Source organism: Corvus hawaiiensis, chromosome 15, assembly GCF_020740725.1.
Source record: "Corvus hawaiiensis isolate bCorHaw1 chromosome 15, bCorHaw1.pri.cur, whole genome shotgun sequence".
Classification (NCBI taxonomy): domain Eukaryota; kingdom Metazoa; phylum Chordata; class Aves; order Passeriformes; family Corvidae; genus Corvus; species Corvus hawaiiensis.
In genome coordinates, this window is record NC_063227.1 from 5,811,700 (window position 1) to 5,834,619 (window position 22,920).

Genomic DNA, 22,920 nt, shown 5'->3' on the forward strand with positions numbered 1-22,920 from the left:
GCTGTCAGTGATCCTTGAGGAGGGTAGCAGGGCTCCATCCTCCTCCTCCTCTTCCCTCCACTCCAGGACTTTGAACACAAGTACCCCGAGTCCCACATGGCTTGTGCAGAACTTGGGGCCAAGAGCTGTGCTCTGACCTCAGCATCCTTCACAAGGTGGCTGATGCCAAGGATGGCTCTGGGGGGAGAAGGAAATGGCAAATGCTACCTGGAACAAAAACGTGAGCACACACCTCCTGGGCTTGACTGGTAAGAATTCTGGACCCAGGAAGTCAGGTCTGGAGAGACTTAGCTGGTTTCTGAGGAAGATTCTCTGCCTCAGCCCTTAAATTCACAAATTCATAAAAAGAGTTGGGTACCAAAGTCTCTCACTTCCTGAGGTCTTCAGCTGACCCTGAGCATACAGATACCTGCATTAGGTAACACCTGCATTAGGTAACACCTGCATAATACAAACAGCGATCGGTTCAAAGGGAAAACAGTTTTCTACATGAAGAAGAAATTAAGGGGAACACACAGAGAAAGGCACCAGTCATCCTCGCAGTTAAACCCCAATGATTTGGAAGACAGCATGTCAGCTACATACAGATATCCCTAAAAATAACTATTTTCCATTCCTACCCTAAACCCAACCCATAAACCGCTACATTTCTCACGTTCTGTCCATTCAGCTTTTTCTTCACACAACCATATTTCTTCCACTTCATCCTGCAGCACTGGTCCACTAATCACTGACATATGCTGCAGCACAGAGTATTTCCTCTGGCATGCTCTAAAAAGAAGCACTGTCACCAAAGCAATATAAGTGCTGGCAAATATGGTCTGTCAGGTTTTGTTTTCAAGGACTGTAAAAATAGACTTCACTGCATTAGGCTTGAAAACTCATACCCTCTAGAAATAATTTCTAACACGAGTTTTCACATGACTTGTTATTGTTTTCAAGTATCCAGAGAGAAAATCTGTTCTTTTCTATTTAATTTCACATTTTCAGGTTAAGCCAATATTTGAGTTCTTTTACACAACTGACAATTCCCAGCTAATTTATCAGCAGTGCCAGTGCTCTCTACTCACATATGTCAATTCACAGCTTCTCAGATGCATTTCTATCAGGAGCAGCCTCTTATTATAAAAATATCAGCACTTGAAAAGCCACAAACCATCCACATGTTGTTTCCACAGCTTAGGCTTTTCACCCATGGTGACCAGTATTAGTTTATGCTGGTAACAGCTTTGGCCAAGATACACAGAAAGGGCTGTTGGCACAGACTGAGGTTCAAGACACTTTCTTGTTAGTTTGTAATTGCCTTGCCAAGGACTCTCTTCCTGTAATCAGGAGGCCCAAGTTCCTATTTGCAGAAAATACGACAGTACAATGAATGAACACTTGTTATCTTTTATACACAGATTCTCTGAAGCAATCAAAATCAAGGACAACAAAAGTAGGACCTTCACGCGTCACAGATAAGGCTTTTCCAATCTTCCACATCCCCATTAGCAGAGCACACAATTCACATCTGAAGATCAGAAACAACCTGGGGCACAATTGGTCAAGAATCACATTTCCAAAAATCAGCTGCAACAGCAACAATGATAACCTAGATAGTTCTCTGATCTCCATTCACATAGCCAGATATACATCTGCCAGTTTCTACATCAAAATCCCAGGTCTTCCAGTACTTTGCAGAAATTTTTGCAGTTTACATCCATGCCCTCAGTACCAAGCAAGCAAAGTTATTTTGAGAAATCTCACTCTAAACACATTAACTGTACCAATATAACTTCTTCACTGCTGCAAATAAGACCTGTGAGCAGATGCTGGTTTTCTAAAGGGAGATTTTTTTTTCTTCCAGGCTAAATTAGTACCTTGGATCAGTTTCCAAAACAGCCACACACATACAAAAAAAAAAAAAAAAAATAGGCAACATGCAGCAGCAAGATATCCATAGGAGTTTTAAATATTTCTTACACAGTAAGGCACAGCCTGAGAATCAAAGGGAAGTGGCAGCCCAGAGTGTATTTGGTGGATCAGCAAAATCAACACGCACAGGAGTGGAAAACAAAGAGTTATTCCTTCTTGGCTATCACACACAAAACACTGGCAACAGGCCACCTGGGAGATAAATGAGAAGACAGAAGATAATCACAGGGTTCACTTCTTTTTGAGATCCTGAATAAGCCCATTACATAGTGGCTAACGTGGACCGACAGGCTAAATTTAAGTGACCTTCTGTAATGTTACAGAAAATTACTTACTTGCCCAATGAAAGCCTTTTACAACATCATTATGTCTGTATTTATCTAGGTTCTGATTTTCTTCAGTGATGGAATATATTTTGCTTGTATTTATACGAGTTGAAAGTACAGTCTCTTTATCTGAGTTGAAAGTACAGTCTCTAAAGAGAGCCACTTCCAAGCAAGCATAGTTAAGATTAAAGTCATTCTGAGCAGAAGTGAAGGAGCTGCTTACTCTTTTAAAAATGTTATAAAAAGCCCCAGAAAACAAACAAAAAAAAATCTTATGGGATACCAGTCCTGGTTGTGGTTATTTTTATATCATACCCTAGATCAAAGTCACCAAGATTCCTGTTTTTCAAAGGAACATCATACCCTAAGACATCTTTGAAAACTTTAGTCTAAGTGTTAAGAACACTCAAACTCTGCTTCACCTGTTTTATTTATTTATTAAGAAACAGCTCATGCTTACTAGTCCCTGTGAACATTTCTTCTTTGGACCTCATGTGAAGACTGAGAAATGTTAGGGAAGCTCAATAAAGAAAAAAACAAACTACCTCTTTGCCATCATTGAGAAAAATTGTTTCCTTGCTAGTGTGATCAACTAGGTAAAAGTAACCTCCCAAATGAATCTGAACACAATAAAGGTAACTTACAGAAAAACAAGCCTATGTGATCTTCCACTGACAAAACAGGACTGGCTACGAGGGGTTTTAAATACTAGATCTTCCGAATAATCATAAGCAGACAGAGAACAAAATGACTTTCCTTTGAAAAGTCACCTTAGCTTGCACACATAGCTGCAAGCAAAGGATTTCAGGATTTAGGGATCAAGCAGAGCAGAACTTTTCATAGTAACTTAAGCTTGTAAAAAAAAAAAACAAACAAACAGTTGTTCAGGAGGGCTGAAGCAAGGCAGCTCTTCGTGGAGGAGGGACAGCTGACAAGTGTTTCCAGATAAGATCTGGTAAAGCCCCAAAACATCACAAGACCTTGACTAACAAAGACAAAACGCAATCTAATCAGATTTTTTGAAAGGGACAGTATTCAAACAAGAACATTTCATGCATCCAAAAAATTAAAATTCTTGCAGGAGACAGACTGATCTACTGTTATTCCGTGAATTCGTTATTTTTATGACCAAATAGCTCTACAGCAAGAAGACAGGCTTCATTTACAGGCATCCAAGTTAAAGACGCGAGTTCTTTTTGTTTGAAATTTAACCCCTTTGCTGGTCATTATTTCAGTAAACAGCTGCATTTTCTGTGTATTTTAAAAAATAGTATGACATGACTTTTGGAAGTTTCACTTCAGCAGTCACCTTGTGATCTGCAACCACGAAGAACAGGACAAGTTCTCTCTTTGAAAGCTACATCAGGGACAGGTGTCAGGTCACTGCTAGATCAGCTACACATGGCATACACACGAGAAATACACATTAGTGGTGAGGGGAGATGCTTTGATCAGAAATTAGTTACCTCTGGGCAGAAGCAATTCTCAGCCTAACAGGGAAGGATGTCAGCATTCACTGTTTTGAAAGACAGCTTTTAGAAGTTGCTTTCTGCTACTTGCGCTAATTGTGAAGGAAAAAAGTATTCAAGCTGAAAAATTAATATGAAGTTGAGACTGGAAGACACAGTCACCTTACTTGGTGACATTAAGTGTGAACTTCACCACCAAGCTGGGCAGCACAACACAGTCAAGCCTTCATAGACTCCATCCTCCTTCCCTTCCTTTGCTTTCTATTTCTGGCCAAGAATCAAAATATCCACATGAGTTACACGAGTTTGCTCAAAACAGGGTTTCCATTTTAAATCCTCAAGTTCTCTGAATGTACTCGTGAGGGACATGATTTGCAGTAGCTGGCAGCCTGTGTTTCCACAAAATGACAGGCGGACTAAATAAAACCTTTTTATTCTTGTGAGCTACAGAAGACGTGCCATTAATGGTCATCAGCCTTAGAAAGGTAACTTAGCAAAGTGGGAAGGCATGAAGCAACATCAGAGGAAACTCTGTGAGTGGGATAGGAGAGACTTTGGTTGTAATAACATCAACAGCTTTCCTACTGAAGCAAGTTTCTCCCTTGGGTATTGGCCACACCAGAGCACTGCTGACGCTCCACTGTAACTGTGGTTAAAAAGCCTTAATTATAGATCTATGCTCTAGGGAGCTCCCTTATTACCTAGAGCTAAGATTAGAGAAAATGGAGGAACTGCAAAAGGGCAGAGAAGAGAGGTCATTATTTAGAAAGAAAAGCAAGTTTAAGGACCAAAAACTGGTAGACCTCCCTTCTTTGAAGCTGCAAGTGAAAGCTTTATCAAGTTTACACAAGGAACAATAAGGAGACATGTCAAACAACCCATTTCTTGTATTTTAGGGGGTGCAGAGCTGCCAGCAGATCTCAGACACAGTAGAAGTTACTCTTCTACCCAGGCATTTGAAAAGGAGGGCTGCCTGGCAACTCTTTGTGCTTGTATTGATTTACTGATCTGTAGCTTTCCCCAATCGTTTGCCAGACCCTGTAAATCTAACAAAAGAGGCAGAGTCTGACAAGTCAGCCATAATTTGATATCCACTACTACTTATATTCTTAACAAAGCTGTGTAGATAAACACTCCATTCCTTGTTGCCTATCCATCACCCATCCAGGATAACAGAAATGCAGGAAATACCACCACGGGTGTTGGTTACACTGATAGAAAAGATACCATTGCCACTGAGAGGCCAGGCTTCATGTTGAATAAAGCAAGACCAGTAGCACTTACTGGATCCCTGAGCTGTAAGAAGTCATGATCTGAAGGGAAAACCACAAGCAGGCTCTTCAAGAGATAACAGAGAATATGAAAGTTTTTTCACCACCACCAAGACAAAAGGCAGTCTGAAAGCAGAACATGAAGTTTTAAAATTAGAAAGTGGGGGCTATTATCCCTGGATTTGGAAATTAAGCATCACACTGCTACACTCTTGAAAGTGACTCAGGCACCAGAATTTGTTCAGGAGTCTGTGAAACATGATAAACAGATTCACACTATCCCTGAACTGCTAAAAATCCCCACCGACAGCTTTTGGTTCTGCAAACAATCTGGGCCCTGAAGGCAAGATAGAATGTCTTTTATACAACTCTCAAGAAGCAGAAGAATCCCAGGCCAAGCTGTATCTAGAAGGAATATGCAAGTGGCCAAACTGCACTAGGACTGACCAAAACCCTTCTGTCCAGGGACAGGAGATCAGGTTAAGACAAAGTGCAAATTTCAGGCAGAAAGGCTATTCCTGATTTGATTCCAGAACAGGAACAGAGAGCAAACTAAATTAACAGAAGGTAACTATTCCCAATCTAGCTCAGTCTGATTGAAGCAACATTTAAATAATATTTAAATGAATGACTATTAAAATAATCATTAATGTCTGCTTGCCATCACAGTGTATCCTATCACAGCAGACAGTTCTTACTCCATTCAGCCTTTCCAGCTTTCTAGATTAGGTGATCCAGAAAAAAAAAAAAAAAAAAAAAAAAAAAAATCTACAAATACACTCAGGTCACTTGACGTGGGGGACCTATTACTATTAAAAAATTTCATATGCACAAAGTCACCGCAGCCACCTCTCTCTCTGGGTGTACACAGAATTGTGCATTATTCATGCTACTATTGAATAAAAGCACTGTTAACTCAGGTTACTCCACAGTTAACAGGATGGAGGCATGAAGCATGATGGACACTAGAGAAAGAGAGTGTCCTCTGATGGCAAATACCACAGCAGCTTTGTTTACACGAGCATTTACTCCATGCTGAAGTGCCAGGGCACTCCGCACACTGCACTCCGGTTGAGGTGCACTCCATAAAAACCTACCACCAACAGCTCCACTAAAACCCACAGGAAAACAAGCTCACAGGTTGAAATGGCTGCTTTCATAGGGAATCAAAACAAATTCCTGCAGCACAATTTTTCTTCTACTGATATTTGCAGCATGCAGCAGAATCCCTCCTACCAACTCCGAATGCACCCCAGCAGCTCTGTACTTCCCAGAAGGAAGCTGAAGGCTGCCTGCCTGTGTCACCTGGCACAGGAAAAGGCTGCAAAGAAACAGGAGCAGCATGCAGATTTGTTTTAACACCTGGATACAATTTCCTCAAAGTTAGACAGGGTCTGTTCCTACACAGTGTACGCCAGGTTACAGCTGGCTCCACAAGGAAGCAAATACAGAGTGACAGCAAGGTAAACTGCAGTTCTTTATCTTTCTCTAGTGACGCCTGTACTGTATTCAAACAGGGAGTGGAAAGTGACACTATATAACAAAGTCTGGTGGATAACATTTTTCTGCCTAATTTTACCAACTCTCCTCACTGGTAATAAGTAACTTCCTGTTAGTTTTTCAGTCCTCTTAAAGTCAAATACCTGGCAGTTATCTGCCAGGAAATTTGTAACTGTGGTTGCTCTTAAATCAGTTTGATTCATACTCTTACAGGAAAAAACAGCTCTGGAGATCACCACATGATTATGGTTTTCACCAGTAACCTAAAGTGTAGTCCAGATGCCAGGAGCCAAAAAGCTTTGCAATAGAAATCTTCCTTCCATGAAGAAAGGTCACCATTGCAGCATGTGGAGCATATTTGAACAGTGAAACAGAACAACTCTTCCAGTAACAGAAGGACCTGCTCGACGATGAAGAACAGAAAATATAATAAACCTTTTATTTTCACACAGCACAGGAGACCTACAATACAGCCTATTTGTTCATTCAGCTCTGTGTTGCCATTACAGTGAAGACAACCACAATGAGACCTTGAGTAAAGGCCACTGAAAACTCCAGTTTCTTTAAGAACATATTTTCAAATTTTACTTTGCACTTTACAGCTGTGAGATGGTTTAGACATTTCACCTTCACTTCAACTCACTTTGCCAATCAAGAGTGCAGGACACGCTTACCTAGCTCTGGAAACCCTGCTTGTTTCACAAGTGCACTGAAGTGATAAACTTCAGAGTAGCCCACATTGGGAATCAGTCACTCTTAAATTAAAACAGGCTTGTTCAGCTGTAGCACTTGCACGTCAGTACTTAGATGCCAATTGTTTTACACTACACTTACAAAAATAAGCTTTTCAAAGTTTCCCTTTACATCAGCTGATGAGTGCCTGGCAAACACAGCTGCCAACACAGCAGTGTCCAAGAGGTCTGTGAGGAGCCAGGCCCCACACAGCAGCAGCGGCAAGGTCTAGGACACAGCCAGTCTACCTGCCAGAGGAATCTGCCTGTGAAGTACAGCAAGCTGGTTGTCCTACTTCCCTCTGGCTGGCAGAGAGCAGAAAAGCTTTTCCTCTAACTTTTCCCAAGCCCTTCTCCTCCGTCCCCAGCCCTGGCAGCAGCGAGTCTGTCACCTAACAAACACCCTCTTCCTTACTAGCTTCTGCCAACCACATCATGACACTGACAAACCTTGACAATGTCCCAGCTTCCTCCAGGTCAGACCAGCAAAGCCCATCCCCTTCCTGAGCTGAGAAGGACACCAGCAGCAGCAGCCTGGAAGGCAGAGCAGCATCGCTCCCCACTCAGATCATCACCAGGGCTGCATTTTCAGCAATGCTGGCTGGACGCCTTAGGCTCAATTGCACCAAAGCTAAAGTTTATCATCCCAAACTTTCCAACAGCAGCATCCTCCCAAGCCATTTTTCAATCCCAAGTTTGCAGTTGGTCTCTCATTGCCAAGAAAGCAGCAGGAGGGTGTACCCCACATCACTCCAGCCGGCCGGCAGCAGAGGGCACCACACAATCACCAATGTGATTTATACACTTCCATCATGCTCCCGAGTTAATTTATAGAGCACAAATTACTGCTACAACAAGCTACAGGGCGACTCCATAAAGCATTCATCATATCAGATAAAAACGCACTGCCACAAAAGGCAGCTAATTTGCTACAGTGCTTTTAGCCAGCAATTCAAAGAAAAACCTTCAAGCTTAGTATCTCTCCGAGCTCAAATGACACATTCCCAGAACAGCAGGTTTCACACAGAGTGCGGATCTCCAGCCTGACCACAGAGGTGCAGAGCAGCAGCTCTGCAGAGCACTGGAAGCCACGTAAATACTTGCATTAGCCCAAGCATAAATACTTAGCCCAAGCATAAACCACCAGCCTAAGCCATCCTCGGTTTACACACTGCACAGCTACATCCACATCAATTAAACATTTTGGCTGAGGATGCTCGGCAGCCTCTGAGGCAGACAGCAGAGATCCAAGAGACAAAAGGAATAGCATTCCTTTTGCTTCTTCCTACCCCCACACCCACAGATTGTATGTTTTTACTTACTGAATAGTTGTTAAAAAAAGAAAAAGATGAATCTACAGAAAAGTCAATCTGCATTCCGTGAGCACACCGAGATTCACGTAGTGGTGAGCAAACAGAACAGTCATGAAGTCAAAGCAGCTTCTAAGCCGTCAGCAGAAACACTTCAGTACCACGATGTCACCATCCCCATTTAAAGCCAGACCTGTTACACACCCCACGAGAAAAGGACTTCCCAGACCATCTCGTCTGCTGAGCCACTGTACACAGTGACAGAGGCCACTTCTGAGCACAGAGCAGTTAAGTGAGGACTAACTCAAAGCTTCAGCTTTTCTAAGGAGATCTGCTGCACGACCTTGAGGCCAAGACCTTGATGACTTCTCTCCCTCTCTCCTCTGTGAAGCAAGAAGCACCCACAGAGCTGCAAAAGAACAAACCTAAAGGCAGAAGGAAAGAGCAGAGACCTCACCCTTCTTATTAAAGCAATACACTATTTTCAGCCACCATGATGTTTCCCCTGAACATGTAAATACAGAAGCAATTAGCTGCCTAGGCACTTCTGCAGAAACCGTTTAGAATAATCTTTCCTAGAATATATTTACATGGTTTCTGATTGCTTAATTTTCTGACACATTTGTTTCAGGCACTAGAAAGATTAAATAAAGCCAAATCACCTATATTGCCATGTTACTGAAGGTAATATGCAGCACAGATAGACAACAAAAACTCCTAGGTGGTTTCAAATGTCAAAATTTTAGCATCACAACCAGTGTTCTAGGAATTGCTTTATAGCTTTAATTCAGCTGTGTCTTAAAACCTTTTTCCCTCTTTTGCTGTTCTCTGAGGGATAAAACTACTGACTGAAACAGCAGACACCATTTAAAGAGAAAGAATGAGCCTGGACAGAGATTTCATTGAAAAGCTCAATTCTGTAGGACATAGGAAACGTCCTCAATTCAAAGATTAGCCTGCACAAAAAGGCAAATTAAAGCCAGAAACAGAAGAAAATCTTTTCTGACTGCTCTGAATGTATTTTTTCATTATATTCTTTCCTATCATCTGGAGTTTTTGTATTAAGAAGTCAGCTCTTTCAAATGGCTTCAGGAACAAGCAGACAAACAGCATATTCATTTACAAGCTGGAAGTTGATTATTAAGTACAAAACCCATGAATGCTTGTTGGGACCAAGGAAGGAAGGCTGGAACCATTGATTGTGAGGATGCCCAAAAAACTCTGCAGTCAGCTGGCAGATACCTCTATGACAACAGTAAAACAAACCCACACAACTAAACAGAAAAACAAAATCACATTTGAGTTGTTTTTATTCTACTTCATCTGAAATTATTTTTACCAAGACAGCCTGTTGTCCTTTAGGCTATGTTTTCCCTTGCTCAATGTAACTAGAGCTATCATTGCAGGGCCAAATCTTTCAAAAAATAAGCACATGACACAAATATATCTTCCCTCACAGACCCCCTGCAGCCCATAACTCCACATTAATTAGACTGGAAGATGAAGCCTTCAACCTAAAACCCAGCAACTGTGATTTACACAAGTGCAGAGAGGTTTTATTGCAAATTGTTCTGCGAGCTGCACAGGCGTTTCCTGCCCAGCTCCACACACCATCAAAACAAAAGCAGATCTCAATTCACTGACAGCTGCCGTACTTTACAGAGACATAAAGAAAAATGGAGTAGGCATTGTGTACAACACGGGCAGCTCGGGATATCTGGACACCGAGAACACTGCAAGGACACAGAAACCAGCAGAGAGGTACTGCCTGGCTTACACCTACCCAAACCCCACAGTACAAGGACAGTTTTTGAAGACCAAAACCATAAAAGTCAACTTGTCACTTTGAAGCTTCCTCAGAATAATTACCAACTTTCTCCTCTTTACCTCTGGAGCATACATGATTTTACAAAGGTCTTCATTTCGCCCTAACGCCACGTCACATGAAGCTATGGAGCAGGGCTTGATTTTTACCAGTCATGCAAAACAGATTCCCTGCATCCCACAGAAATACAACCATAAGGCAGTAACATCAGGAACTCCAGGCATGTAATGATCACTGTGTGATCACGTCAAAAGGACTTCTGTGCAGATTTGAGGATGTGCTACAAATGTATGTTTTATGACAGGCAACAGCTGATCCCTTTCCCCAAAAGCATGGGACACGAGCATGGTTATATCCAGACTTACACTAAAAAGCTTGAATTCGAAAAAGCATTTCTTGGGGGAAAGAAGAGCTCAGTCCCAGTTTGACTATAGCTCTTTGAAAGCCTTCTCTCCTTCAGAGCAGAAATTGTCACAGCAGGTTTCTCCACCTTTACGGTGCAGTTACAGCAGGAAGTCTCCAAGGAGGGAAAGATTTAGGCAATTAAGAGTTTTAAGTGGTTTTGAACAAGCAGAGCCTTTTAGAGTGGCAGCTGAACTGATAGTTTCACAATGACATTTCCAGCTTTCAAGTCCCCATCATTCTTAATGGTACAAAGCTAAACCCAGAAGGGGACAAAGCAATTACAGAGCCAAAAGTAAGTGCAGCTAAACTGTGCTTCCAAACGACTGATTTGGGTGATCCTGCCTTCCTGACTCACACGCTATACAGACAGGTTTGGCTGTTAAATTTACTACTGTACCGGTGGGACAAGAAAAGAACGCAGTCATGTGTTGCAACATCCTCAGGCCACGTATCCAGCGGGCATCCTCTGCCTCTCAGTAAGAGTTATCCGCTTCTCTTTTCCCAAAGGAGCATCACTCCACTGACATAATCCTCCAGCTTCACCTGGTACTCTCTCGCCCTCAGCTCTGCGGGGACACAGAGTAACAGGTGATGCTTGCTTCCCACACCCTTCCAAGACAGGTAAAGGGAAATGGCACGGAAGCACGCCCTTGGGAAACGGAATTGCCGTTCTTTTCTGTGCACAGATGGGACAAGCTCCCCTTCCTCACTCCTTGGCGAAAGAAGCAAAGACCTTGCTTTATACCCTTACCAAGCTCAGCCAAAAAAAGGCAAGCAGACCCTCCCGTCCCCGCACCCGTGAATTGCCAAGAAAGTACTCGCGCTCCCCCTCCAACGCAGGCACAGGACACATAAAACAGCTCCTTCCTGGGGACCACAGGAGCCCTCCCAGGCTTCCCTCCCTTGCCCCCTCCTCTTATGGGGGCGACCGCCGCTTCTCGCCCCCCTCCCGTGCCGAGCTCCCCTCTGTGATGGAGAGGGGTCGCGCCCAGCCCCGCACACGCCCCGTGCGACAGCGGCTCCCACGGGAGCGCCCCCGACACTCACCCAGCGGCTCCCACCGCCCCCAACCCACCGCACACCCGGGGCCACTCAGCACCCCCAGCCCCGCCACTCACCGGCGCCTCTCCGGCCGCTGCCCCCACGGCGGCCGCCCCGTCCCCGCCGGCCGCGCCGCCGCCCTCCAGCTGCCGCTCGCGGTACAGGGACCAGAGCCCCACGTTGGGCAAGAAGACGAGGGCGGCCAGCGCCAGCCCCACCGCCTGCAGCAGCCGCTTCTGCTTCCGCCGCATCGGAGCGGCTGCCGGGAGCGGGATGCGGAGCGGGATGGGGATGAGGAGCCGGGGGTGAGGGTCCGGCCGCCCCCGCCGCGCTCCCGGAGCGCAACTTTCGCCCGCGCTCGGCGGCGGCGGCGCCGGGCGGCAACTCCGGCACTTCCGCTCCGCTCCTCGGGGGCGCGGCCTCGGCGGCCCCGCCCACCGCCCGGGGAGGCCCCGAGCCCGGCCCCGCCCCCGCTCCCGCTAATGACCCTCTGCTAATGACCCTCCGCTAATGACTCCCTGAGAACAGCGCTCCGGGGAGGCCGCGGCACGGCGGGGTGTCTGGGCGGGCGCCGCGGGAGCGGGATTCGAACTGGCTGTCGGTGGGGGGGAGTCAAAGCGGTTAATTGGCTTCAAACGCCTTAAAAGGGAGGGGGCCCTCAGATGGGACTTGGGCCGTGGGTTGGGGGGAGCAGAGCAGCCTGGAGGGCTGTGAGTGCTCCTCAAAGGGTCCAGGTGGTCCCCAAAGGGCTGCAACTCGCCTGACGGACACACGGCAACCGGGGGACGAGGCAGTCGCCAGCAGCGCTCCGTGGATGGAGGAGCCATCGGCGGCCGCGCCAACGCTCAGGATCGCTCCAAATCCATCCCAGTCCGTGGTTCGCATTAAAAAACAATGCTGTTTAGTCCGATACCAATTAAGTGGTTTCAACTATACTGTAAACTACATAATTTAGAGGCACAGGATAGTGTTTGAGGGGTCTTTTTAGGAAAAAATACAATGGCGGCGCAGCTTTCCCCAAAATGGGGAGCGGATCCGTTTCCTCAGTGAAGAGCGCGCAGCCCCGGCGCTCAGGAAGATGCTCTGCCAGCAGAACAGCCGTGAGGCTCGGCTGTGTCAACAGCAAAGCTGTGACAATCCGGTGCCCTGCTGGGCAGTGGTAAAATAAACATTAGTTCTCTTCCAATGCAGCCCCCCCGCAGGGAAATATCTAATTTCGTAGAGCGACAACAAAAAGTCTGCGGAAACCATTATGCACCCCAGCATTTGCAGCTCTTGCCACCCTCGCCCCATACCAGCAAGTGTGGATTTAAACTTAAATAAACTTCCATAACCCACTAGATGGCATCTTCCAGCAGATTTCAGTGCCTGCTGCGAGAGCCAAATTATCAAGGAAAGCATTTAATTTAGAGAGCAGGTTAGAGTTCCTAAGTCTAACTACATGTTAAGGCAGCTTGTACTTTCATTTTAATTATCGATGAGAATTTGTCGCCAGCTGATTTCTTTACCAGAAGTGTTAATGCTTCCATTGTTTCTCCGTGGGTGGAGAAGATACCGACCCGTGAAATCCCTTCACTCCTGCCTTTAAAGCAAAGCGTATTCCCTTTATCATCACTGAATCACCTCCGGCAGTGCTGAGACTTAGGCTGCTCTTGAATAATGCATAGCCACTAAAATTGTACAACAATAAAGCTACATATACATTACCTGGTACTGTGAGAATCCAGGCTGGAAAGCTACAATACCTCTGATTTAATACTGCAGTGCCAGTGTACTGCCATATGGACCCTTATAATAACATCCACAACCCCTTGCCTCTGCAAGAGCTCTTTGAAAAGTGGCTGTGAAATAGCAGGAGGTTTCGTAGGGATGCACACAGGCTTACAGGCTGCCCTTGGCAGAACATCCTCATTTATATAAAGAAATGACAGCCACAAAGTTTGAGAGTTAATTAAAACAAAGCCACTAGCTGGCTTGACATATGTTTAAATTTAGGATTGTGAGCCTGCTCGCTAAATTAAATGTTTGCTTCATAAATTGTTTTCAGCAGTGTTGCACAAGTTTTAACTGGGACCAGATTATGGCTGGTGCAGCAGGTAGATTAGCATTTTGTATATGTGAGAGCATCCTGAATGATCAAACCCTCTGAAGAGCCTCACAGGAGCTGAAGTCTGGCTGCTCCTTAGTGATCACTCTGGATGTTCCAGGTCTTTCCTTTCTGCTTCAAGAGGGAGTGAGTCCTGTTGGGCTTACCAATTAAAGTAATTTATACTCCACGCAGCTGCCTCGATCCCAAATAAATAGATGTTTCTTCTAGTAAAGGTAGAGCATGTCTCCCTCTCCTCTTTCTCCTGAAGTGTTTTGGTGGAGACAGAGCTCTGATTTTGGCCTCTTGGATGCAATGCCTTGGGGATTAATCGGGTACATGCAAAATAAACATGGATTTACATTTCTGAGAAAGGAGAAAGCCTGTGGCTGTTAAGCCTCTAACTGGAAAGGGAAATGGTGTACCTTCCCCTGGCATCTTTTCAAAATAAATATAGGATAAATTAATAGCAGCTCAGTCCCCATCTGGAAACTCTCTTTGCTAGTGAGCTGGGTTGCCTGGTTTGCAGCTCATGTGCTGAGCTGCTGCAGGGCAGAGCACAGCAAAAGTGGGTAACAGCATCATGAAAAATAAAAGCCTTGATGAAGGATGAGGAGCAGGGTTGACCAGAGGGACTTGGTCAGCAGATGCTGGGAAAGGGCAGGAGAGCATTGAAAAATGCTAATGGGAGTGGATGTGACAGGAGTTCCTGGAATAAAGCCCACAGATGGCATGACAGCACGGAGACGAGATGGCACAGACTTAGGGAATCAGTGTTCTCCTGCCTTCTGGTCAGCTCCGACTGCAGCTCCTCAGGGCAGGGACTGACTCATGTGAAGGGCTGCATTTCGACCTTGGAACTTCTGCAGGGGTGGCTGATGGAAAGCAGGGAGTCCTTTGGATCCCTGCAAGTGAGCTGAACGGTTATGGTATCCCCCCTCTCCTGCTAAATGGCCATAAGTGAGACAAGAGCTGTCTTTCCATGCTCCTGGTGGCTGTGCCAGCCTCACAGCATGGGTTAGGGGGAGAAAACACTGCCAGAGAGATGGCATATCTGCAAGGGGGAAATTGGGAAAAATATCACCCGAGAGCCTGTTAGGTTCTTTCCTTGGGTTCCCAGATGCTGCAGATACACATTACCACTATGGGGGATGGAGTTAGGGAGCTCCCATCCAGGTCTCTGTGTCCACACTGTCCTGTGTCAGATGGCTGCACCCACAGGGAAAGTCAGCTCCTTTTTTGGTTTGTGTTTGTATGCTGATGATGCTTCCTCTTTTCTGAAAATCTCATTTTTAGCCAGGAGGAAAAAGGGAAAAACAATCTCTAAAAAATGAATGAACCTCAGCCGTGGCTGTTGTCACAACAGGACTTCTGTTGCCGTGGCATTTCTTTATCCTTCAGTGTTTATTAGTTGAAGTTCAGCTCAAATTTCATGTGAACAGAATTGATTTGTTGGAGTTTTTTTCCCCTTTTTTCTTTCCTGATAAAGGACGATGCCCAGGAACCTGCTCACCTGTGGGCAGGAGCACAGCCCTCCTCTGCTCAGTATGGGGGTGCCTGTCAGCACAGCCCCCCACAGCGAGCCTGCTGCACTCCCCCAAACCCTGGAGCTGCTTCCAGCCAGCACTCAAGATGCTGCAAAACAATGTAAATGCCTGAATAGCTCATAGAAGTGAGATGATTACAGGCTTTTAAAAAGAAATTGCAAACCTTGTCGCTGCGGGGGAGCATCTTCCCATCCCTCCCAAGAAATGAACAGACAGCACCAACATCCATGAATCCTTGTGCCCTGGGTGGGAGTTATCTGTGGCATGACTGACCTGGGGTTTTATCTGCATGGAACAGACTTTTAGCAGAAAAATAAATAAAATAAAAATGGTGATCCACCTGAGCAAGCAAAATCCCCACGGTCAACAGGGAAATCTGCCTGCATTTACTTTGGACAAACAGAGCCCAGCAGTGCAGGGCAGGAGAGGGTGGCTGAAGCTGGATGCTGGTGGAGGATGCTCAGGGTCCTGCTCAGAAAGCAGTGCCATTGCCAGTGGTCGCTCCTCCAGCCTGGTGCAAAATGGAAGAAGTGACTGGGTCCATCTGCAGCTTGCAGACGTGCAAAAGCAATGAAGCTGTGGAAAGAGTTTTCCAAAGTGTAACATTTTTGACTCTTCTGGCCTTAAATCAGGTAATTTCACTGATTGCCACTGGCAGGGGAATTTGCTGATGTCTAAGTTGAAGCACAGTCCTGGAAGATGAGGCAGTGATGGCTTGCTGGGAGGATAAATACTGGAGCAGAGCATGAAGCAAGGAGGGAACCTCATGCATTCCACGATGCAAACAGATGCACCAATATATGCAGAGATTTCCTTTGCACAGGAATATATTTTTCCTCAGGAGTAACATGAATCCATGCCCCTCTTGGCCAGGCTGCCCAACGTTCAGGAACATTAGTGGCTGAGAGAAAAAGTTCTTGGTGCACTGTGCAGGGTCTGAATGGTCCCAGCTCTCCCCTGTGGACTTTGGTGGTCATCGAGGACACCACTGCTCCAGGCAAAGCATTGTACAAAGCCACGTCAGGCTGCTTTAGTTCCAGAACTGCTTTTCCAAAGCAGCCCTGACAGTTTGTGCATAACTATCACTGGGGCTCAGTTTAGAGATGAGGAGACAGAGGGTCTATTCCTGGCTGTCTACCCAAGTAACCTTATTTTAAAGAAAAAACGAAAACCACAAATATTGTTGCAGTCTCTCTGGCTGGAATAAGCAGTGAGCCTTGTCTGCTCCCTCTGCTCTGAATTCAGAGCTGCTGCAATGAATCGGACTCATTCCAAGTCCGGTGGAGCCAGGCAGACAGACTGCAGTCAAGATGTCCCCAAAACTCCCTGGCTCCCTGGCTTCTCTGAGCACGCTGTGAATTTTGAGGCCAACACACTCTGTGCTTCTCAAGGGATTTGGAAGCTCACGCTCTAATAATTAAGGCAGCTTTGAACATTGTAGCCTTCAGCCTCATTTTTCTGTTCCCCATAGCAGCCCTGTAGTGGCTTGGAACAGGTACCAGCTCTTAAAATGGGCTTGCCATGGGCTTGCATGGTTTTGACAAGGAGGAATTTAAAGAGACTGTCTAATGCATATGTGAGAGCAACAAAGATTTCAATGGAGGTTTGCAGCTTTCTTGTGAACAGGATTCGTTTCTGCATCACTGAGCTGAACCTGGAGGATAGATCTGCTCTTCTTCCAGCTTGCTGGATGCATTCTAGGATGAGAGGAACATCACTTGGGTCCAAAGTCTTCTTTAGGGTGGATCTGCAGTGGATCAGAACACTTATATGCTCAAACTCTCTTTCAACAGATTATTTGCTATGTGTGATAAACTCTGTTTACACCCCTAAAAAATAAGCATGTGGAAAGGGGAAATCAGGATAAAGATGCTTAACCCAGCACTAAAAAAAATATAGGAAGGGGAAAATAAAGCTGGTTATAAGAAAATTTAGGTGAAGTGATTAAAAGCTTAAGCGATACGGATAATATCATCAGAATTTCCAAGGGGAGAGGAACAAGGGCTATAAAACCCAAATAGAGGAGATTCCAATTCAGAACAGATGTCAAGAAGCACCTTCCCAAGTGGAGAATCAAAAAAGCAGGGAATGACCTGCTGGGCAAGGCTGGAGTGGACACACTGGGGCTTTCCAAGATGAGATGTGACCCTGGAGCCCAAGCCTGGGGCTGCTTTAGTGGTGGATTAACAGTTGGACTCCATCATCCTAAAGGTCTTCTCCAACCTAAACGATTCTACAATTCTAAGCACAGAACAAAATGTGCCAAGTGGCCTCTGTGGGATCTTGCCCTGCCTTCTGCATCTGACATGAACTCAGCTTCAGGATTTTTCATACTGGGCAAAAAATGATTGCCATCAGTGAGGGGAGCCTGGGCAGCTCTTCCCATGGGAGCCTTCTGCTTCTTCAGCCCTCTGGATTGAGAGCATGACATGTTCAGCCTTGGAGAGGGCCCGAACCACCCAGCAGGTGCTTTTGCCCACTCCAGGGAAAAGGTGGCATTGCTGCCACCCATGCCATGAGTCAGTGCAGAAGGTCTGCAGTGGGGGCTTCACCTTCCCTGCTCTTCCCCATGGATGCTGCCAGAGCTTGGCTTGCAGGCAGTGATTTCTGCCACTGCTGGAGGAGCATTTGGCAGCCTGAGTGGCTGTTAGCAGGTGTCTCAAGTGCCCGACTGGAGGGCACGGCACTGAGCCTGCCCTTGCTGAGCTGCTTTTCCAGCAGTGGGAAGGCTCTCCACTCTTAAAATAGGCCCTCTCCAAGAGCTGTTGTGTTCAAGAGCTAGAAGGAAATCAGGACCTCTGTCCTTTATATTCTGTCTCTAAAAAGAGAGGCAGAAAAAGCTGTGTTTGAGAAGCAGAGAAGGAAGACAGACGTGGTGTGGGATAGGATGAGAGGATGAGACTGGGAGGGCTGGTGCTTGCTGGAGTTGTGTTGCTGATCCATGGCGATGAACAGGGAGAGCCAAGAGCTCTGTGGCACCAGGAGCTCTCTGCTCAGGCCTATGGGATCAGGTCTGCTGGGTCAGGTCAGACCTTCAGCTGTCTCAAAGTCATTGCCCTCCACATCTTCAAGGAGCCTCACTCCTCCAGGCTGCCCTGTGGCTGCAGGTAGCCATCAGCCAGGGATGGAGCTGCTCAGCTGCTCAGTGTATTTTACCAATTTTTTATCTTTTAGAGATGAATTCATGTGTTAACATCAGAGGTTTGGATACCTCATGGTTTCTTTTTCACATCCCCAGGGTTGCTCTTGTTCTTTCTATTTCTTCAGAGCCTGATAAAGCTTCTGGCCTCTGAGACACACAAAGACATGGTGGAAGGAATTGTACAGCTCCCATCAGCTGAGTCTTGTAATTCAACTGAAATTCTATTATGTTTTAACTCTGTTGTACAGAAGTACACAGAGACTATCTGGAGGTCAATGAAGAGGCAGTTGTCTCCCTGGAAGGCCCAACAGGCATTTCAAACAGGCAGCCTCTCCTCTGGAGGAATTTTTCCCTTCTTTGACAGAGAAGATGCTACAGTAACTTGGTTGGACTGGATGTTTGCGCTTGGAGAGGTGAAGTTCAGTGCTGCCTTCATCCTGAAGATCCCAAACGTCCTTTCTTCTCCTCCGCCTGTAGTCTGCTGTTCATCCCTCCCATCCTCCTCCTTCCTCTCCTCCTGCCCTCTGAGGCAGCCAGTAATGAGTCTCCTGGGGCAGCAAACAGCAGCCTTAAGTGGCTGTGTGCGTGAGAGGCAGTCATTAACCTGGGACCATCAGGAAAACTCACTGTGACAGGCTCTCAGTGCTCCCTGGGCTCCTTCTGCAGGGATGATGACATGAGAGGACCAGTGTTGGGCTGGGGTGGGAATAGGAACAGAGGAGGGATGATGCTGCCTTTGGAGGAAGCCTGGGAAGCAAAATCCTGCATGTCCCATATCCATGTTGCTTAGAAGGTGAGTCTGCAGGGCTGACATGAGGCACCAGAGACATCCCAGGCTGTGGCTGTCACATCCCATTGCTGTTACTGTTGCTGAGGACTGTTGATTCAGCAGCCCTGTGTTAAAGACTTGAGCCTACTGAGCAAAGCCCTGTGCAGAGCTTTCTGCCTTGTTCCCAGAGGATACAGCAGGATGAAAGATAACTGACAGCTGCTTTGAGTGTGCTAATAACCATCATCTTGCAGTACACAGCACTGTAAGACAAAGCGCTTCCCATGGGATTCCCCCAGACTTGCCCTCCTGGGAAACACATCAAAAAGTTTCAGAGGAGACAGGAGAATTCATCCACCCAGGAAGACCTCAGGCTGAACCCTGTCCATATCACAGGGAGGCTACAGAGGGGAAATAGCAGGCAGAGAAGTGCCTTGGCCTGAGCTGTGTGGTCACTGTCATGGTCAGGGTCGGAGGGGTGGTATCAGAGGTCCCCCTATTACCAGGACAGAGACAAAGGGAAGGGGTTCAAGTTCTTCTGTGCCCCAGAACACTCCTATGCAGTTCTGGTGTTGCTTGCTTAATTTGTTGGAAACTGAGCAAGAAAGTCAGTTCTGGGACTCTTGGATTTCTGCCTAAAGCTGACACATAGGTTTGCCCAGGAGAGCAAGCAAGGGAGGAACCGGGTGAACCAGAGTTGAGAGAGCAACATCTTGCTTTGCTGCTGGGCTGTCTGAGAAGGGAGAAGGGAAGGAAAACACAGTAAATGTGTCCAGTGCTGGAGAAGAAATGCTCTCATCTGGAAAATCACATTTCCCTGCTCCTTGCACAGGGACTGCAATAGTGTGGACTCTCCTCTGGGAATAGTTCCACATGGACTGTTTCTCCAGCCACCATCATGCCTAGCTCCCCGTTTCCTCCCTAAAATAAATACAGACAGACCAAGAAAGAGCACTGTGACTGCAAATCTTCTAGAGAGCTGTGTCAGAGCCACAGATAGTCTCATAACTGTGTAATGGGGTATGCAATAAGCCTAATGAATCTCCATCACCAACCCACAGGCGTGCCCTGGCTGTGTGCATTTTCCTCTGGCACCCCGAAGGCAGCCAACAAATAATCAAATTAGGACAATCCCAGATTGATTGGCGATGGCTCTGCCAGCTCCTGGCACAGTGGCTGTCAGGGCAAGCAAGCCCTCCTCCCCACATCATCCTGCTTCCCACAGGAACCCACCCCTCCCTGGGCTTGGACAGGACCAGTGCCTGCCATGGGCATCAGGGACTGCATGGGAAAGGCTGTGCACTTGCACGTTCCTGGAAATGCTGAGTGGCAGAGTAAGTAACAGTGGTGATGGACAGCAGTGGGGAATTGTGCTGGAAGTGAGCTGGAGATGCAAGGCAGGGAGAGGCCACCCTGAGGGACTGCGCATGGGTTGTGCATCTCTGCCAGCACATCAGTTCTTGAAAGGAAAATACAGTGACCACAGAGCTGGTTGGAAATGCTTCAACAGAACAGGTTTTTTTCTCCTTGGAGATTGCCAATTTGTTAAATCCCAGTTGTTTTGCACAAGCAGACTTCAAGGACGCTGTGACAAACCTCAGGCAGGTCTTGGTTCCCAGCTCTCCGGCTGACAGGTGTAAGACCTCACATAAGGGCTCAGTCCTGATGCTGTTCCTATGGGAAGGAGGGGACAGCACAGAAAATGTGACACACTGAAGCTGCAAACCCCACCACTGCTGTTGAGAGCTGAGCACAGAGGCAGGGAGGCATTCCTGGTGTCTGTCACCCTGCTGACCTGCTCAAGATGTACTGACACCCTGGTGCACCCCAGACCCACAACCACCTCTGCCTTCCAAGCTGTTTTGCTGGAAGCACTCAGTTACTTCACTGTTGCCATTCCGTGGTGACTTTCCAGAACTATCTGTGAGCTCTGCTGAGATGCAGACTGGGCAGGGTGCAGGGGACATCGGCTGTCTGGTTACAACAGGCTGTGCCTGACATCTAGCTGGGGACCACAGGTACTCTCAGCACAGAAAGCCGCTCCTGCCTGTGGTGTTTTCCCTGGCCAGCACATATTTCAGGTTGGGCCAACATGGTAAAGGTGGATTTTGAGCTTGCTAAAAACAGGCACCTTCCCATCCCTCCTGTTTGCTGGAAAAATCACCCACCCTGACACGAAGTTCCACGCTGGGGAGAACAGAACACTCCAATCTGCAGACAGGCAGCATGGAGCACAGCTCTTCTGCTGATGCAGAGCCTCTGGGAACATTTCTAGAAGCATTTCTGCCATTCCAGGCGCAGGGATGCAAATGATCGCTGGAGGGTTTCTCAGCTCCGGGCTGACATGTGCCACAGCTGGGGCAACCAGTGAACTTAGTACCCTGCTGAGACAGCCTGGCTATGGGCTGGGAGGGCTGGGGAGTTGTTTCCCCAAATCAAATTCCCTGCAGCAGTTTAGCTTTGCTAGAGGTGGCATTTCCCACCTTATCATAGGACTGATACCTTACTTCCCAAATTTGTGCCTCTTAGTGCCTGGCTTTAAGTAAGCACAGACACACTTGACTGAGCTGGGCCCATTTCCTCAGAGGGAAAAGCAGCCAGAGGAGAAAAGAACACAGGGGAGAACCTGAGGGGGAACCCAAAGGGCTCTGCTGGGCTTGGAGAGTGTGGGTGGTACCATATCTGGGTGAGATGTGAGACTGGAGACCCTCTGAGTTTTTACAAGCTAAAGAGAGCTCAGGCTACCTCTGAGAAGAAATTAATACATTTACAGAGCTCCACTGGGAAGACACAGCTTGTGGGACTCTCAAGAGCTTTCTCAGGAGCGAGCAAGGGGGCCTGGACTTGGCCAGGTATAAATAGTCCCAACCATTCAAAGCAAATAGTCCTGAGATGTAAGAGGCAGGTGCCATTGTCTATGGTTTGTGAAAAAATGTTCAAAAGAGCAGATTCCTCTTTTAGGCTCCAGACAACCCTTCCACTCAGCATTTAGGTAGAGTCTCATTGCTGTGGGGTCAGCCAAAAGAAATCTGTGTGCTGGTGGATGGGTAGTGTGGCCCTCCAGCCACTTACAGTCAGGCTGCAGGGACATCTGCTGCTTTATGTTTAACACATGCATCCTAAATGGGCTTGTTTTCCCACAGACCTGAGATGTGTGCTAACAGCTTTCTCCTGTCCTGTGGGGACTCTCAAGGCACTTTATGGAAGGGAAATTCCAGTGTTTCCTTTTCAATGTGGTGCCAGAGGACTCACTAATCCCTGTGGAGCTGTTCAGTGGCACACAGGCTGAGAAGGAGCCTCAATGCCGATTCCCTGGGCTCCTGCACCCAGAGCCCGAGGGGAATGGCCCCAGCTGCATCTTCTGGCAGGTGCTGTGCTCTGGCTCAGGGCTGCCAGGCTGCCACTGCCTCCCTGTGAGCTTTGGGGACTCTCAAAGTCCCTGAAATGCAGGGCAGTGACTTAAGGGGGGGTGCTGTGAGGAGGTAGATAATGCTGGACAAGAGGAAAGAAATTAAAACAATAAAAATTCAGCTGACATCATTCCTTTGAGCTGCCACAGGCATAAACCCTCTGCTCTACAG

At 46.9% G+C, this 22,920-nt stretch overlaps 1 protein-coding gene across 1 annotated transcript in view; it reads right to left on the bottom strand.

Moving 5' to 3' along the window:
- Nucleotides 1-12,181, bottom strand: part of GALNT10 (polypeptide N-acetylgalactosaminyltransferase 10) — an 83,382-nt gene extending 71,201 nt beyond the window's left edge. The window contains exon 1 of the mRNA XM_048319801.1: nucleotides 11,873-12,181. Within this exon, the coding sequence (XP_048175758.1) occupies nucleotides 11,873-12,046 (174 nt within the window). The 5' untranslated portion in view covers nucleotides 12,047-12,181. The remainder of the gene's footprint in view (nucleotides 1-11,872) is intronic.
- Between the last annotated feature and the right edge of the window lie 10,739 nt (nucleotides 12,182-22,920).